At 43.0% G+C, this 17,293-nt stretch overlaps 1 protein-coding gene across 2 annotated transcripts in view; it reads left to right on the plus strand.

Moving 5' to 3' along the window:
* Nucleotides 1-17,293, plus strand: part of LOC139386558 (serine/threonine-protein kinase N2-like) — a 46,425-nt gene that overhangs the window by 26,712 nt on the left and 2,420 nt on the right. For both annotated transcript variants that reach the window (XM_071132208.1, XM_071132207.1), the window contains exons 4-21: nt 2,069-2,198; nt 2,460-2,605; nt 3,005-3,218; nt 6,249-6,434; nt 7,354-7,463; nt 7,931-8,074; nt 8,299-8,374; nt 10,953-11,109; nt 12,525-12,663; nt 12,940-13,088; nt 13,472-13,547; nt 13,681-13,772; nt 14,758-14,934; nt 15,560-15,622; nt 15,710-15,786; nt 16,454-16,596; nt 16,880-16,987; nt 17,152-17,232. In XM_071132208.1, the coding sequence (XP_070988309.1) occupies nt 2,069-2,198; nt 2,460-2,605; nt 3,005-3,218; nt 6,249-6,434; nt 7,354-7,463; nt 7,931-8,074; nt 8,299-8,374; nt 10,953-11,109; nt 12,525-12,663; nt 12,940-13,088; nt 13,472-13,547; nt 13,681-13,772; nt 14,758-14,934; nt 15,560-15,622; nt 15,710-15,786; nt 16,454-16,596; nt 16,880-16,987; nt 17,152-17,232 (2,268 nt within the window). The remainder of the gene's footprint in view (nt 1-2,068; nt 2,199-2,459; nt 2,606-3,004; nt 3,219-6,248; nt 6,435-7,353; nt 7,464-7,930; nt 8,075-8,298; nt 8,375-10,952; nt 11,110-12,524; nt 12,664-12,939; nt 13,089-13,471; nt 13,548-13,680; nt 13,773-14,757; nt 14,935-15,559; nt 15,623-15,709; nt 15,787-16,453; nt 16,597-16,879; nt 16,988-17,151; nt 17,233-17,293) is intronic.

The following is a 17,293-nucleotide window of genomic DNA, read 5'->3' on the forward strand; positions in this document are numbered from 1 at the left end:
TCAAAACTGTAACTAGGCCACCCAGGAATGTGTTTTAGGTTATTCTCTTGCTGAAAGGTGAATTCGTCTCCCAGTGTCTGTTGAAATGCAGACTGCCCGTGCTTAGCTCTATATGGTTTCTTTTTAACCTAAAAAGAAAAACATAACATGATGCAGCCACCAACATTCTTAAAAATATAAAGAGTGGTGACGTGTTGTGTTTGCCCCAAACATAACGCTTTGTATACTCTCTCTCTCTCTCGCTCTCACATATATTTATTTATGTAGCCAACCCTTATGCTGAGGTAGACTACCTAGTTAGTTGCCACCAACCCTGCACAAACCCGTGGCTAACTCTGCTGCTCTACTTTGACTTTCTAGTTGTCCTGACCTCTCTACCTCATTCACTGCTGCCCAAACCTTCTTTTTTTTTGCCACTGTTTCGGGAGTAGTTCAGAATATCCAGACTCTGACTGAGTGACAAGCGTTTTGCTTAGTGATGACAGTGACATCTAACCGGTGCTGTAGGGGTGGGAAAAGGGGTCAAGGGACGTGAGCGGTCCACTGCGTTGGGATACCTCGACCAGTCACTCCAGGGGCTTCTTGCAGTGCCTACTGCCTAGCGCAGTATATAGATTATTATTTTTTTTTATCATTAAAATGTCAGTATATATTTTTATACTGCAAAGCGCAAGTGGTGTGTGGTTATGGAAACTCATATTAGACCTGGAAGCCCAGGTCTAATGATGCCACTGGGCCCGCGGGCCACCCCCTTTTGTAGGCCCGGCGATCAATTTCCCCCCAAAACATTGCATAAAAAAATAAGTTCTCAGTCCGAGCCTCAACTTACAGTTGAGAGATTTAGAATAGTACAATGCATCAGCAGTTTCTCTGGTTATGCGTCACTGACAGTCACTGACAGTCACTCAGTTGGCCCATGTCAGCTAAAACATTTTTGATCGCTAAGTTAGTCTAGCCAGCTATCTAACCTATGTCAGAATTACAGGAAATGAGTTATACAATTGCAAAATCCTCTCTCCGCCACGTGGAAAAATTTGTAGAATTGCAGCAAACTTGCTTTAAAACAGCAACATTTTCTCTATGTCTATGGCAAAATGTGTAGAATTGCAGCAAACTTGCTTTAAAACAGCAACATTTTCTCTATGTCTATGGCAAAATGTGTAGAATTGCAGGAAATTAACTTTAAACACTTTACTTTCAATTAGAGCCCTCAAAAAGCTAGGGCCAGCTCTGACTGCATGTGTGGGTATGGATGAGGGTACACAGACCCGCGAGCCACTCATGATGATTTGAGATGTTTTTGTTGTGGCCCTCACCCCCATCAAAGTTCCCCATCCCTAAAGTTTAGAATTTTGGCGACCCCAGTGCTAAAATCAGCCATAGCTGACCCTGTGTGAGCTAACCGCTGTATAATAAGGTGTGGAATGTTGGCAACCCCCGGTCAATGGTCCCCTGCCAGAGCGCTTGTAGAGATTGGCACCATCCTGTGGGAAATAGCAGTGCCTGATGTCAGCCAGGAAATGCCTGTCAGACGGAAGCCTTTCCTGCCCGCTACACCGGCATAGCATGCGCCGCCGCCAGAGGAATTCTGGGTGGAGTTGACTAGTTTACTCCACGGACCAGTGTGTGCATGCTTCGAAGGTCACTGATAACACAATGACATTCTACTATAATCTGTAGTGAATAACTTTTTCCATCCGCACGGTGAAAAATGTTGCTCCAATTAAAGTTGTGATTTGAAGAGAAATGGGCTACTTTTGTAGATGTGGAATTTAGGTCAAGTGTGTTGTTATTTTATCCATGTTTTCCCATAAAGCTGTTAGTTACCCTATATGCTAGATGCGGACAGTTAGGCAGTATACTAGATGTGGACAGTTAGCCTGTATGCTAGATGTGGACAGTTAGCCTGTATGCTAGATGTGGACAGTTAGCCTGTATGCTAGATATGGACAGTTAGCCTGTATGCTAGATGTGGACAGTTAGCCTGTATGCTAGATGTGGACAGTTAGTCTGTATGCTAGATGTGTATACCTATTAGTGATAGTGTGTGTTTAAATTTTTCTAACAGGACCGGAAATTGTTAGCGACCGCTCAACAGATGCTCCAGGACAGCAAAACAAAGATCGAGTTCATCAGGATGCAGATCCTCAAAGGCAGCCAGGCCAGCGAGTTGAGCTTTGACAACAACGACGTCATGGGTGAGAGAGACACACACACACACACCTGCCTGTGACTCATTGAGTCCTTGGCCTCTCCTGTCCTGTGTAATCCCCTTTGACGCATATGGACACACAGTGTTTATTTGAGAACGACTACATTGCAGTCGAACTACGCAGAATTGCTGATCTACAAATGACCTTCCTTCCGAAATAACTATTCATTATGTGATCAAGATGAGCGATTCTGCTGAAATTGAACGCCGAAAATGTGCTGATAGACTGAACGTCCTCTTTCTCCAGCCAAGCCCATCATCAGCCCGTTGGACCTACGGGTGGAGGAGCTGTGTCACCACGCCAGGATAGAGTCAGCCGTGGCCGAGGGTGCCAAGAATGTCATGAAGCTCCTGGGCTCTGGCAAGGTCACAGAGAAGAGGGCACACTCAGAGGTACAGACCAAAGCCATACATGAGTAAGAGTGCTGATCTAGGATCCCCCCCCCCCCCCCCGTCTATATAATTATGATCTTAAAGGCTCAACTGATCCTAGGTCAACACTCCTACCCTGGCCCCAAGAACAATTAGACCAAAAAAGGTATTCTGAAGCTATTGCTAAACTGTTAGACAACTCACTGCTCAACGAACTTATACCCAAAATGGGAGCAAACAGTTTCAAAATGGCTGGGATGAACTCAAGGATTAAAAATACCTTTTCTGTTTGTTAACGTGTTTTTCCTGGATCATGCTCTGTAAAAACAAGTATGGGGAGCACCATTTCAGAGCTTTCACCCGTTTTGTGCCTACTGAAGGTTTTCCTGTTTTGACCTTTGACCTTGCTGTTCTCCCCAGGCCCAGGCCCGCTTCAACGAGTCCAGTCAGAAGCTGGACCTGCTTAAGTACTCCCTGGAGGAGAGGCTGAGCGAGCTGCCCAAAAACCACCCTCGCAGCAGCAGCATAGTGGAGGAGCTTTCCCTCATGGCCTCGCCCACCCTCAGCCCGCGCTCCAGCATCATCTCCACCCAGAACCAGTACAGTACCGTGGCCAAACCCGCCGCGCTCACAGGTAACGGGCCGATATCCCACAGCAGTGGTCACTATTTTCATGCTGTAAACCTCTCTAAATTTAGGTTTGAATGTTAACTTGGGATATGCGTGCTTAATGTTACGATACTGTTAATCATGTATTAATGTCAATGGAAGATTTGTGCAAAAAACTTTAGTTGTTCACACGAAGTTCAAGTTCTAGCGTTTTACATACTGGCATCTGGATTTCAGTCTTTTAAAAAAGTATGCCGTTACCAATATATCAAGACAGCAGACCTGCCAACCTGCACGCATTTTGCGTACCATGGACGCAATTTCAAGGTCAAAGCACGCTGGTACGAAAAACAACCCTAAAATAGGCTTCTAATCAAATCAAATCAAATTTTGTTTGTCACATACACATGGTTAGCAGATGTTAATGCGAGTGTAGCGAAATGCTTGTGCTTCTAGTTCCGACAATGCAGTAATAACAAGTAATCTAACAATTCCAAAACTACTGTCTTGTACACAGTGTAAGGGGATAAAGAATATGTACATAAGGATATATGAATGAGTGATGGTACAGAGCAGCATAGGCAAGATACAGTAGATGGTATCGAGTACAGTATGTACAAATGAGATGAGTATGTAAACAAAGTGGCATAGTTTAAAGTGGCTAGTGATACATGTATTGCATAAGGATACAGTCGATGATATAGAGTACAGTATATACGTATGCATATGAGATGAATAATGTAGGGTAAGTAACATTATATAAGGTAGCATTGTTTAAAGTGGCTAGTGATATATTTACATCATTTCCCATCAATTCCCATTATTAAAGTGGCTGGAGTTGAGTCAGTGTCAGTGTGTTGGCAGCAGCCACTCAGTGTTAGTGGTGGCTGTTTAACAGTCTGATGGCCTTGAGATAGAAGCTGTTTTTCAGTCTCTCGGCCCCAGCTTTGATGCACCTGTACTGACCTCGCCTTCTGGATGATAGCGGGGTGAACAGGCAGTGGCTCGGGTGGTTGATGTCCTTGATGATCTTTATGGCCTTCCTGTGACATCGGGTGGTGTAGGTGTCCTGGAGGGCAGGTAGTTTGCCCCCGGTGATGCGTTGTGCAGACCTCACTACCCTCTGGAGAGCCTTACGGTTGAGGGCGGTGCAGTTGCCATACCAGGCGGTGATACAGCCCGCCAGGATGCTCTCGATTGTGCATCTGTAGAAGTTTGTGAGTGCTTTTGGTGACAAGCCGAATTTCTTCAGCCTCCTGAGGTTGAAGAGGCGCTGCTGCGCCTTCTTCACGATGCTGTCTGTGTGAGTGGACCAATTCAGTTTGTCTGTGATGTGTATGCCGAGGAACTTAAAACTTGCTACCCTCTCCACTACTGTTCCATCGATGTGGATAGGGGGGTGTTCCCTCTGCTGTTTCCTGAAGTCCACAATCATCTCCTTAGTTTTGTTGACGTTGAGTGTGAGGTTATTTTCCTGACACCACACTCCGAGGGCCCTCACGTCCTCCCTGTAGGCCGTCTCGTCGTTGTTGGCACATTGTGGTTTTGTGGTTTTGAAGTTGGCGCTGATCCAATCAGAGGACTTGACTTGACAAAATCTCTAACTCTCCACTCCGGACCAACCCCTGTAGTTGTTGTCCTATCAAAGATGGTGGATAAATTAAGAGAGATCATTGTTTATTGTTGGGGGAAAAAAATATGTGCCTGTTTACTTAAGGGGGTAGCTCTCCCATAGACATGAATGCAATAGCAGCTGGGTCTGGTCAAGTTAGTTCATTCCTCATCTGTCTCTGGAACTATTTTCCTCCCTTGAGCTGGTTGGCAGCTCTCTACCTCGTCCGTTGATACCACTGATGTGTGAGGAAAAAGGGGTAGGGAAAGTGGAGAACAAACTGTTTGCCAAATACATTTTCCAAAGTTGTATGCGACTGTCGCGCACATAACCACTATTATTTCATAGTTCGCTCCTTAGCTAAGGCGTCATTACAATGAAGGTAGTTAGCTACTGCGTTGTTTAGTCAACTAAGCAAGAGCACTTTCTTGCCCGCACATCCTTTGATCGTCGCAACGGTAGTAGGCGCGAGCGCCTTGACGAGCAAGGGAACGGCGCGATGGTGAGGTAGTTCAGTGCGTATTGCTGCGTGGATGAAACCGACATGGCAGAGAGAGCTGTTCCACTACTACCATCCTTCACAGAAAGTTATGTTAGACTGTTTAAAGATTAGTAGCCTATGTTAATTCATCCATTCTTAAATCTATTCTTAATCTGTCCTCTTGATGTGGTTGTATGTCAACAGTAGGCTGCTAACGATGTGATAGTAGTCAGTGATGATGACGAGGCATGTTGAATGAATGGCAGCCTAGTAGTCAGACCTAACTTGATGGATGAGGTCAGAGATGGAGCTCATTTGGCCTATTTCAGTTGTTTCATATTCCAAATAGCCTACTGTAAACTAGACTACTACATTGCATCCGGTAATTGAATTATTTAGAATTTTCTCCCCAAACACAATTTCAGCAGCCAATTTACATTTTCACTAGACTATCCACATAAAGACACCTATTCATTAGAATAATCGTTACCCTGAAATGTAACCCCATTGATGCCACCTCAATTAAATTTAGGCTCAAACACAAGACTTCTGTGTCGGCTAAATTGTTTGATATAATTTAAGGGTTGACTATCCCCCTCTGGACCTTTCCCCTACCTAACCTTAGGCCTACATCAGCACCACCTTAATCCTAGGCAGAGCCCTGTTTGTCCATTTTTAAACGTTTTTCTAGTTAGCTACTGAAAATCAGCCAATTACCAGGTACCCGTCAGTCTAATAATCTACCATTTCTACAGAGGCAGTCTGCTAACATCATTATCAGGTTAAAAAATGTGTGTTTGCCTATGATTTGAGCAGTGTGGGTGTTGCACGCACGCCGTCATGGGTGCCGCTGCCTCGCTGAAGTGGTACTCATAAAAATGGTTCTAAGTTGGTAGATCTTGGACAGTATTTCTGTAGTACTGTGCTTTGCCCATCTCCTCAAAATATCTTGTCTTCCCCAGGCACATTAGACGTCAGGCTCATGGGCTGCCAGGACCTGCTTGAGAACGTTCCAGGTCGTTCAAAAGCCGGTTCCGTGCCACTGCCTGGCTGGAGCCCCAGCGAGACCCGCTCCTCCTTCATGAGCCGGGGGAACCGCAACCGAGGCGCCAGTGCACGGAACCTCTCAAAGAGTGAAGATCTCTCTTGTGAGTCTTCTAACACCAGCAGTCTATCCTACTATCGTTCACTTGACTGCAGTTTGTCAACGTAACCAACTTTAGTGGGCAAATGCTCACCTTTGATGGCCACCTGGAGAAGTGTGCTCTGAATGGATGAATCCCGGTTTTAACTCTACCGGGTAGATGGCATGTATGGCGTTGAGTGGGTGACCGGTTAGCTGATGTCAACGTTGTGAACAGAGTGCCCCATGGTGGCGGTGGTGTTATGGTATAGGCAGGCATAAGCTACGGACAACGAAAACAATTGCACTTTATCGATGGCAATTTCAACGCAAAGAGATACCGTGACGAGATCCTGAGGCCCATTGTCGTGCCATTTATCTCATGTTTCAGCATGATAATGCAGAGCCCCATACACAATTCCTGGAAGCTGAAAATGTCCCAGTTCTTCCATTGCCTGCATACTCACCAGACATGTCACCTATTGAGCATGTTTGGGATGTTCTGAATCTAATACATGTATTTAAATTGACTGATTTCCTTATATAAACTAACTCAGTAGTTTTTGAAATTGTTGTATGTTTTTAGTCAGTGTTGTTGCTTCTGAAATGGCAAACTATTCCATATATAGTGCACTATTTCTGACCAGGGCCCATTACTGACGCAGCTATATGCATACTTGACAACAACAAAAAAAACACATTAGAGAAACCTGAAACCTGTCCAGTGACTGATTTTCCCCTGCCATCATCCCCTCGGCTTAAGAGTATGGATTGTAGCAAAACTATAAATAGACAGAGCCACAGCACTCTATGTAGTTTATCCTAAAGAAAGAACACCATGTTCATTTAATTGGAATGCCATTTGAACAATGTATGTATGAACAATACTGTAACGTGTCGATTTTTGACCGGAAATGATATTTCATCTTTGTGTTCCTCTCCAGATGAGATCAGTGCTGTGCTGAAGTTGGACAACACAGTGGTGGGACAGACCAGCTGGAGACCTGTCAGTAACCAGTCATGGGATCAGAAGTTTACACTGGAGCTAGACAGGGTATGCCACACAGACAGACGTACTTTTTCTGTTCTTTTGATTAGTAAGATGGTATACTTTTGTCTTTTTTAAATACCCTAGTTGTGTGCGTTTTTTTTTCTCACTTATTGTGATTGCTAACTACTATGGGCAAATTTTCTTGATGGAAAAGAGCGCAGATCTGTGTGAAAAAAATATAGCAAAAACTCATCTGGCAGCGCAATTTCAATTTGGGTATTTTCAACAACAATGTGTTTTACGGAGACTACTATTTATGCATTGCTCAGTTTACCCGACGAGTTAACTAATCGCCTTCTACTAATGCACATTGTTGAAGAAAGGTTTAAATTCAATCACGCTGCCACATTCTAATGAGGTTGATGGTATTTGTCTGCACAGATCTATTTGCACCATGAAAATGTCACATGGGTTTTAACCCTGCTTGCATATGCGTGTGCTTAACCTTGTGCGCGTTGTTTGACCTGCAGTCTCGTGAGCTGGAGATTTCGGTGTACTGGAGAGACTGGCGCTCGCTTTGTGCCGTCAAGTTCCTGCGACTTGAGGACTTCCTGGACAACCAGCGTCACGGCATGTGCCTCTACCTCGAGCCCCAGGGAACCCTGTTTGCAGAGGTAGCACACTTTAACACTACACCAGGGTTGTGTTCAGAGCAGACTGAAACAGGGAGGGACTACCTCTGGACCTGTACAATTAAGAAATGTTCCATCTTTGTTTTCGGTGCTAGCGGTTTAAAATGTGTTCCATTGCTCGCCCTAATGAACATGACCCAGTTATCGATACCCTCCTATGATGAAGACTGTTTACTTGGTAGGCCTAACTATTGCTTTTTGTTCAGGTCACATTTTTCAACCCTGTCATTGAGAGGCGACCCAAACTGCAGAGACAAAAAAAGATATTCTCAAAGCAGCAAGGTAAATCATTGTTTTCTGAAGAAAAATATATATATCATAGGGCCCAAAGTAGATTACATTTTGTTTGATATTCAACAGGAAGCATTCGTTTTTATTATATTAGTTTTTATTTCTATTCTATTTATTTCTATTTTCTTTCAAATTCTGTGTTCATTTCAGTTAGTTTTCAGACCTGATTTGCTTGTTTCTATTTAGTTAAAGTTGTATAAAAAATGTGTTTATATTTTGTTTTTATGTTATTTAGTTTTAGGGACAGAAAGCATGCCTGGGAGGCTAGGAAGAATTTGTGTTGTATAGTGTTTTGGTTTTTTGGGAAGTCACTTCTTCCAACTAGGGGGCAATAATACAATGTGCAAGTGACGTCTTCATACTTCCGGTTCCTGTCAACTAATCTTTTGAATGGGCTTGATGATTATATCATCATTTGTGAAAACGCGGTCATTTTGAGATATACAGTGCCTTCGGAAAGTATTCAGACCACTTGACTTTTTCCACATTTTATTACGTTACAGCTTTCTTCTAAAATGTATTAAATTCAACAATCTACACACAATAGCCCATAATGACAAAGCAAAAACAGATTTTAGAAATGTTAGCAAATGTATTAAAAATAAAAAAACAGATCACTTATATACATAAGTATTCAGACCCTTTCGCCTCCCGAGTGGCGCAGCGTCGCAGTGCTAGAGGTGTCACTACAGACCCTGGTTCAATCCCAGGCTGTGTCGCAGCCGGCCGTGACCGGGAGACCCATGAGGCAGCGCACAATTGGCCCAGCTTCATCCTGTTTAGGGGAGGGTTTGGCCAGCCGGGATGTCCTTTTCCCATCACGCTCTCTCGAGCGACTCCTTGTGGCGGGCTGGGCGCATGCACGCTGACTTTGGTCGCCAGTTGTATGGTGTGTCAAGAAGCAGCGTGGCTTGGCAGTGTTGTGTTTCGGAGGACGCATGGCTCTCGACCTTCGCTTCTCCCGAGTCCGTATGGGAGTTGCAGCGATGGGACGAGAGTGTAATTACCAATTGGATATCACGAAATTGACGAGAAAAGGGGGTAAAAAATACACAAAACAAACAAGTATTCAGACCCTTTACTATGAGACTTTAAATTGAGTCACACACCTGTCTACATTTAACCGAGCATGTCAGAACAAAAACCAAGCCATGAGGTCAAAGGAATTGTCCGTAGAGTGCCAAGACAATATTTTGGCTGTAACCTAACAAAATGTGGAAAAAGTCAACGGGTCTGAATACTTTTCGAATGCACTGTATATCAAATTATTTTCATGTTTGTGGATGAATTCTCTTCTGCCAAGATGCCTTTTATTAACGGCCCAAGTGCAGTCAAAAACATGATTTTCTCGTGTGTTTAAAAAATATATATTTCCACACTCTGCAATTGGAATAATCTAAATTCTTGATAAATTGCTTATTTTTACAATTTTAATTTAAAACAATTAAGGTTCCTTACCCAGAAATGATTTGATATTGAGATTAAAATGTCTGCGTTTTTTGCGCTTTTTGAAAACTATTCAAAAAGCCTACAAAAGTTTAAAAATTACAAGGCTACTTCCTGGTAAATTACGCCACTTTCGTAGAGTATACACAAGGGGTGCGCTCAGCAGAACGCAACGTTTTGGAACGTTCCGATAGGCTGTTTCTATGTAGAACAAACCTGTCTCTTTGACATGTAGAATAAGGAATCACATCAGCTTTATTCATGGCATTTCAATCTGCAATGTTTGAGAATGTTTGGCATCTGAACGTAGCCACGGTCAGGTGAGGTTGAAATGATAAATTCAATCTCAATGTGACTTGGATTTAAAAGGATTAACACAGGGACTGGTGCAAAATGTGGAGGAAGGAAGCTTTCTCTTGCCCATGTTTACACCAATGAGGTATGGGGGTTTACACCAATGAGGTATGGGGGTTTACACCAATCCAATGCTTTTTAACTTTAGTAGTACATGTAAGAAGAATCAAGTTATCTACCCAGCAGATTTTTTCCCCCCTTGATAGCTAGTGATAGTGAAACATCACCATCTCCTGGAAGCATTTACCTGCCAGATTCATTAGCTTGTGAAACCCCTTTAGAATGTTTTGCCAAAGCCGAGGGGGGAAAAAACATAACATAATTCATAATGGTTTTTATTTTTGTTCGTTTTGGAGTCGAAGGTAATAGTTTTCAGTGTAGTTTTAGTTTTTCAGACAGGTTTGTTAATAATTGTATATTAGATTACTAAATCATTTTTTTCATGACTACTTTTAGTTTACTAGAATAACCTTGGCCCAAACAGAAAGAAACGTTATATGTTTTTATGGAACACATACATCCATTTCACTCTACTCTGAGAAATCATACAGTTGTCTTCAGTTTTTGTTGTCCACTTTGGATGGTTTAATTAGGTCTTTTACACTAAATATAGGTAATCAAATAGTGGTGAGGTGATTATCTCCATGGTCACCCGGGTTCATAAGGTCATGCCCTGTAGGGGTGTTGTGAGGATTAGTGTTCCCCGTCCGGCTTTGTGACGGGTCTTGAGGTTAGTGTGTCACTTACCTGTCCTGGATTCTTTCCTCAGGGAAGACGTTCCTGCGTGCTCCTCAGATGAACATCAACATCGCCACCTGGGGCCGCCTGGTCAGAAGGGCCATACCTACAGTCAGCACTAACTCCTACAGCCCACAGGTGCCTGAGATCGGGCCCAGCAGTCTTCCGGATTCTCCAACACCCACCAGGTATATATAGAACAGGCGTGAACGATCACACACATAGACACAAACATGCACATAAACACGCACAACAGACTGCGCTTGGCAACCTGGGCCACACACACACTGTCACATGCCTTCTTAAAGTCTTTATCCCACATGCAAACATATACAGTGCCTTGCAAAAGTATTCAGACCCCTTGGATTTCTTCACATTTTGTTACAAAAGTGGGATTAAAATGCATGGTTGTGGGTTCGATTCCCACGGGGGACCAGTTTGAAAATGTATTAACTCACCACTGTAAGTCGTTCTGGATAAGAGCGTCTGGTAAATGACTACAATGTAAACAGTATTTTAATCTTTCAAGCAAAGATTAAACCACAAAGACCAGGGAGCTTTTCGAGAAGCCTCATAAAGAAGGGCAGTGATTGGTAGATGGGTAACAATAACAAATCTGACATTTTAATATCTCTTTAAGCAAGTTAATAATTTTGCAGTGGATTATGTATTACACCACCCAGAAACATCAACGATACAGTCGTCCTTCTGAACTGAGCCGCAGGACAGGAATGAAACTGCTCAGGGATGTTACCATGAGGCCATTGGTGATTTTAAAACAGATACAGAGTTAAATGGCTGTGACGGAAGAAAATGTAGGATCAACAACATTGTAGTGACTCCACAATAATGATCTAAATGAGAGAGTGAAAAGAAGAATACAAATATACACAATAAAAATATTCCAAAACATGTATTGTATACAATAAGCCGCTAAAATAATACTGCAACAAAAACACAGCAAAGGAATACACTTTTTGGCTTAAATGCAAAGCCTTATTTATGGGCAAACACAACACATCACTGAGTAACTGCTATTTTCTAGCGTTGGTGGTGGCTGCATCATGGTGTGGGTATGCTTGACATTGGCAAATACTGGGGACTTTTTCAGGATGAAAAGAAACGGGATGGCGCTAAGCACAGGCAAAAACCTTGTTCAGTCTGCTTTATTCCAGAGACTGGGGGAGGAATTAATCTTTCAGCAGGACAATAACCTACAACACAAGGCCAAATATACAGTGGAGTTGCTTTCCAAGAAGACCGTGAATGTTCCCGAGTGGACAAGTTACAGTTTTGACTTACATCTGCCTGAAAATCTATTTTGATAAGAATTATGCACAAATATGCTCTTTATAGACTTACCCAAGAAGACTCGCAGCTGTAATCAATGTTAAATGTGGATCTAACATGTATTAGCTCAGGGAGCCAAATACTTATGCAATGACTATTTAACATTTCTTCCAATTTTACATTCAAGTATTTTGTGTTATTTGTTGACAAAAAAATGAGAAATACATTTGAATCCCACTATGTGAAGGGGTCTGAATAATTTTGCAAGTCACTGTATTCCTCTGTAATTAAGATGTGGCACCTTCCCTTCCAGTGACATTAGTGACCCGTTGGTGACCAAGCTGGACTTTGACAAAGAGCCCACCTCGGGACCCAAGCACTACCCTTTACCCGCGGGCACCAGAGAACCACTGGCACAGGACAACAAACTGCCCGACAAGGAGGAAGTACAGGTACGGACATGGGGTTACCACGGAGATGCCCGATTTAGAGGAAGTAGTGACACATAGTCATATTTGGTAATGGTCATCCCAGTTCAAGTGAATTAAAACTTGAAACAACTGTCAATGGAAACTTGAATCGTGTTCAGTAAAATAACAATACAAATGCTAAACGGGGGATGTACTGAACCTGAACATTTTCCATTGCAAAGCGTTTTGCTACAGTTTGCCATACTGAACACAACCCCACTGCCCCATCCTCCTAAGAAGTGAGTTCTACCTTTGCAGGATGCACTGGCATCGTTTGACTTCCTGAACAAGAGGAACAGCATAGCGGTGAAGTCGTTGGACCTAGACAGACGAGACAATGTAGTAGAGCCGGAGATCCAGCCTCCAGACCTGGAGCTCACAGCCATACAGAATGACACAGAGATAAGGTAGGGCTCACTTAACAACGTGCATGTTTGGGAGAACGACTACGTTGCAACGACTACGTTGGACTGCGCAGAATCACTCATCTACAAATCACCTTGCGTCCCAAATAACTAGTCCGTATGTGATCAAGATCAGTGATTCTGTGCCTCTCTTAAAACCGGTCCTCTCAAATAGGCTGAATATCTGCGACTCCAATGCTGTTTGGGGAGAAACTCAGATGCATGCATGACTTGCTTTTAATCGGTTTTTGATTGGTTACAGTCAATGTATTGGGGCAGTGTGTTTCGCCCAGCTTACACGAGAATGTGTATGATTTCCTTGGGGGCTTATTGAAAGCAATAGTTTGTATTTTTCCATGTAATATGATATCTACCTCCATTTCCAGGGAAGAAGAACAATTTCAGTTTAGTCTCAAAGACTTCAAATGTGTTGCAGTCCTTGGTCGTGGTCATTTCGGAAAGGTACATAGTACACACCCAACCCATTTCTCTATCCTTTTTTTTACAGCCCTTCTAGAGAAATTAGCTGTTTCTGAAGAGGGGAAAAAAACCTAGCTTTCCTAAAATGTCTCCTCTCTTCCCCCACTCCACACAGGTATTGTTAGCCGAGTATAAAAGCACGGGAGAGATGTTTGCCATCAAAGCCCTGAAGAAAGGAGACATTGTGGCTCGTGATGAGGTGGACAGGTAAGGGGCTCAACCTGAGCACTTAAACCAATTAGGCCTGATACTGATGCCTTTTTAACTGTTTGCTGAGCGTAACAGGTTTAGCTTTGTTCAACCCTGTTATTCATTTCAGAGTTGACTACGGCTTTCGGGTTTTGGACATCACCTTCAAACAGCCGGAAATACTCTGACATACTCTGACAGTATGATTAGTAGTAATATAGGAGTATTTTTGTGTTCTTTTTGTGTTTTTTTTAAAAAAAATTATGGATAGTCAGTTTCCTTGTGTTACATACAGAACCCTCGTGTATTTTCTAACAGCCTTCAACGAATGTCAGAAATTCAATGTGTCCTCTCAAATATGTTCCTGGAAAAATCCATCAAATGTTTCTAGAGACTGAGTTGGAAGACATTTTCTCTGATGCAAACGGACAGATTTTATTTTTAGGCCCGGTTGGGGTTAGTAACAGAAATGTACTGCTGTAGTAAGTTGTACATCAGCTTCAAACAGCCGGAAGTACGATATTTTTGGTTATTAAAATTATATAATGATTCTTTGCTTGTTTTGTCACCTAAACTGAAATTAGGCGAACATTTTAGCAATCATGTAATGGCAGAGTGATTTATATTTATTGCTCCTATAACAGTTTGACGGTTTCCACCTGGCCAATAAGGTATTAGCTTAGCTTTCTGACTAAGAGTTTGGGCTGATTTATTTTCTGGTCCTCTGTAAGCTCAGTTGGTAGAGCATGGCTCTTTCAACGCCAGGATAGTGCGTTCGATTCCATGTGGCACCTATACGTATCAAATGTGTGCACGCATGACTGTGGGTCGCATTAGGATAAAAGCGTCTGGGTAAATGACTTATTGTATATTATGCATTTTCATTTCAGGAATTGATTTACACAGGGGATTTGAGTAGCATTGAATTCCTTTTGTAATCTAAGAAGAGCCTTGCTCAGGTATCAGGGGCTTACGTCTTTGTTTCTCTGACTTCCTCCCCTAGTCTGATGTGTGAGAAACGTATCTTTGAAACGGTGAACAGCGTGCGCCATCCGTTCCTGGTCAACCTCTTCGCCTGCTTCCAGACGCAGGAGCATGTGTGCTTCGTCATGGAGTACGCTGCTGGGGGAGACCTGATGATGCACATCCACGCTGACGTCTTCTCCGAGCCCAGGGCCATGTGAGTGACACCAGGGTCCTGTTCATTTACATTTCAGTCATTTAGCAGATGCTCTTTTTCAGAGTGACTTAGGTGACATTGTCAGATTGTTTACCTCTTTTTTTTATTTTTATATTTGGTTACTGGCCCGACGCTCTTAACCACTTGGCTACCTGCCGCCCTGTTCATTAGGCAGACAACTTTTTGATGCAGAGCGACACAGGGAGGAGCTACCTGGACTTTGTCCAATAAGAACACTGATTTTCATTTTCCTTTTGTAAAAGTTTTTGCTACAGTGCGCCTTACTCAATATACAAATATTATGCAAAGCAACCCATAAAATCATGACTTGCATTTGTAAAATGACTTGACTTGCACTTTTGTTTTTTTGGGGGGGGGGGGGGTTAAAGGCTCACTTTCTTTGTGAACGTTGAAGTTTTGCTGCTGCACCGAGATTATCTTCAGTCGCCCCCCACCAATAATGCTGTTGGCTTTGAACTAGTGTCTTAAGTGCTCACCCACATATCCAGTGTCTTGTATTCTTCATCATATTATAAAAGTTTATATATTACAAAGTGGATTCTCTCCTGATTTCTCTGATTCTTTGCTGACTCCAACTGTTTTATTTTTTTCTTGTCTTTGGTAGATTTTATGCAGCTTGTGTCGTATTGGGATTACAGTTTTTACATGAACATGAGATTGTGTACAGGTAAGAATATTTCCATTCACTGGGTGAATATATGCTCTGATGTAACATATATCGATGGTGATTCTCATGATTCTGTTTCACTTTCAGAGATCTGAAGCTTGACAATCTGCTATTGGACACTGAGGGCTATGTAAAAATTGCTGACTTTGGCCTTTGCAAAGAGGGTAAGTGGGACAAACACAACCTCAACTTAATGTCACTTTTCCATCACCATTGAATGTCAATGTCAATGGTGACTCAGTCAAAACCTTAACTCTAACTAAGGCCTCTGCTGATCGGAACCGAATGTTGGTGTCAAACGTACATGCCTGGTGGCTCCCGACTGGTGCAGCAGTCTAAGGCACTGCATCGCAACGCTAGAGGCCTCACTACAGATCCGGGTTCAATCGGGAGACCCATGAGGCGGCACACAATTGGCCCAGTGCTGTCCGGGTTAGGGGAGGGTTTTGCCGGCCGGGATGTCCTTGTCCCATTGCGCTCTAGCAACTCCTTGTGGCTGCCGGGCGCATGCACGCTGACTTCAGTTGCCAGTGTTTCCTCCAAAACACCGTACAGGTGCGGCTGCCTTCCGGGTTAAGCGATTAGTGTGTCAAGAAGCAGTGCAGCTTGGCAGAGTCGTGTTTTGGAGGACACATGGCTCTCGACCTTCGCCTCTTCCGTGTCCGTACGGGAGTTGCTGCGATGGGACAAGAATGTAACTATATGATGAAATTGGGTAGAAATGGGGGTAAAAAAAAGTACCCCAAAAAAACGATATATATATATATCATTTACATGTCTGGGTGTAAAGTTTCTGTACTGAACATGTTATGGTTATGTGTATTCTGGCAGGAATGGGGTTCAGGGACCGCACCAGTACGTTCTGTGGCACGCCAGAGTTCCTGGCCCCCGAGGTTCTGACGGAGACGTCGTACACGCGTGCTGTGGACTGGTGGGGTCTGGGGGTCCTCATCTTTGAGATGCTGGTTGGAGAGGTAAGTGGGTCTCACCTTCACACCTGTCACATGGATACCTACTCAGTGTTATGACTGGTCAATACTTTGTCAGCTCTGAGAACAGAACATTTTAGAATCTTGGCATTGAATTGAGAAGATTATAAAAACATTTTTTTTGCCTTTATCACAATTGTCATTACCTTTCTAACATTATATACATAGCTGGTCTGGTCAGTACATTCCATGTATATATATATATATATATATATATTATATGTCATTGACTGTATGTGGGGAAAAAAAACTTTTTTTCCTGCCCCAGTCTCCATTCCCTGGAGATGATGAAGAGGAGGTGTTTGACAGCATCGTCAACGATGAAGTCCGCTACCCAAGGTTCCTCTCAACGGAGGCTATCTCCGTCATGAGAAGGGTGGGTTCCGGATCCCTTCAAATTGATCCTAATTAAACACAACACCTCAAACTACTGCTATCAGAAATCGGAAAGTGTGAAATGAGAAGAAACAAAAGCCCGTTGCGTCATTGAATTACAGCTTCAATGTTTATTCTACTTTCTAATGCTCTTTTTGTTTGTAGCTTTTGAGGAGGAGTCCAGAAAGACGTCTGGGGGCAGGAGAGCGAGACGCAGAGGAAGTCAAAAAACATCTGTTCTTCAGAGTAAGTAAAGAATGTTCTACTTTCTCATATTTAATGTCTCTCAACATTCTAAACACAGCCA

Source organism: Oncorhynchus clarkii, chromosome 28, assembly GCF_045791955.1.
Source record: "Oncorhynchus clarkii lewisi isolate Uvic-CL-2024 chromosome 28, UVic_Ocla_1.0, whole genome shotgun sequence".
In the NCBI taxonomy this organism is placed as follows: domain Eukaryota; kingdom Metazoa; phylum Chordata; class Actinopteri; order Salmoniformes; family Salmonidae; genus Oncorhynchus; species Oncorhynchus clarkii.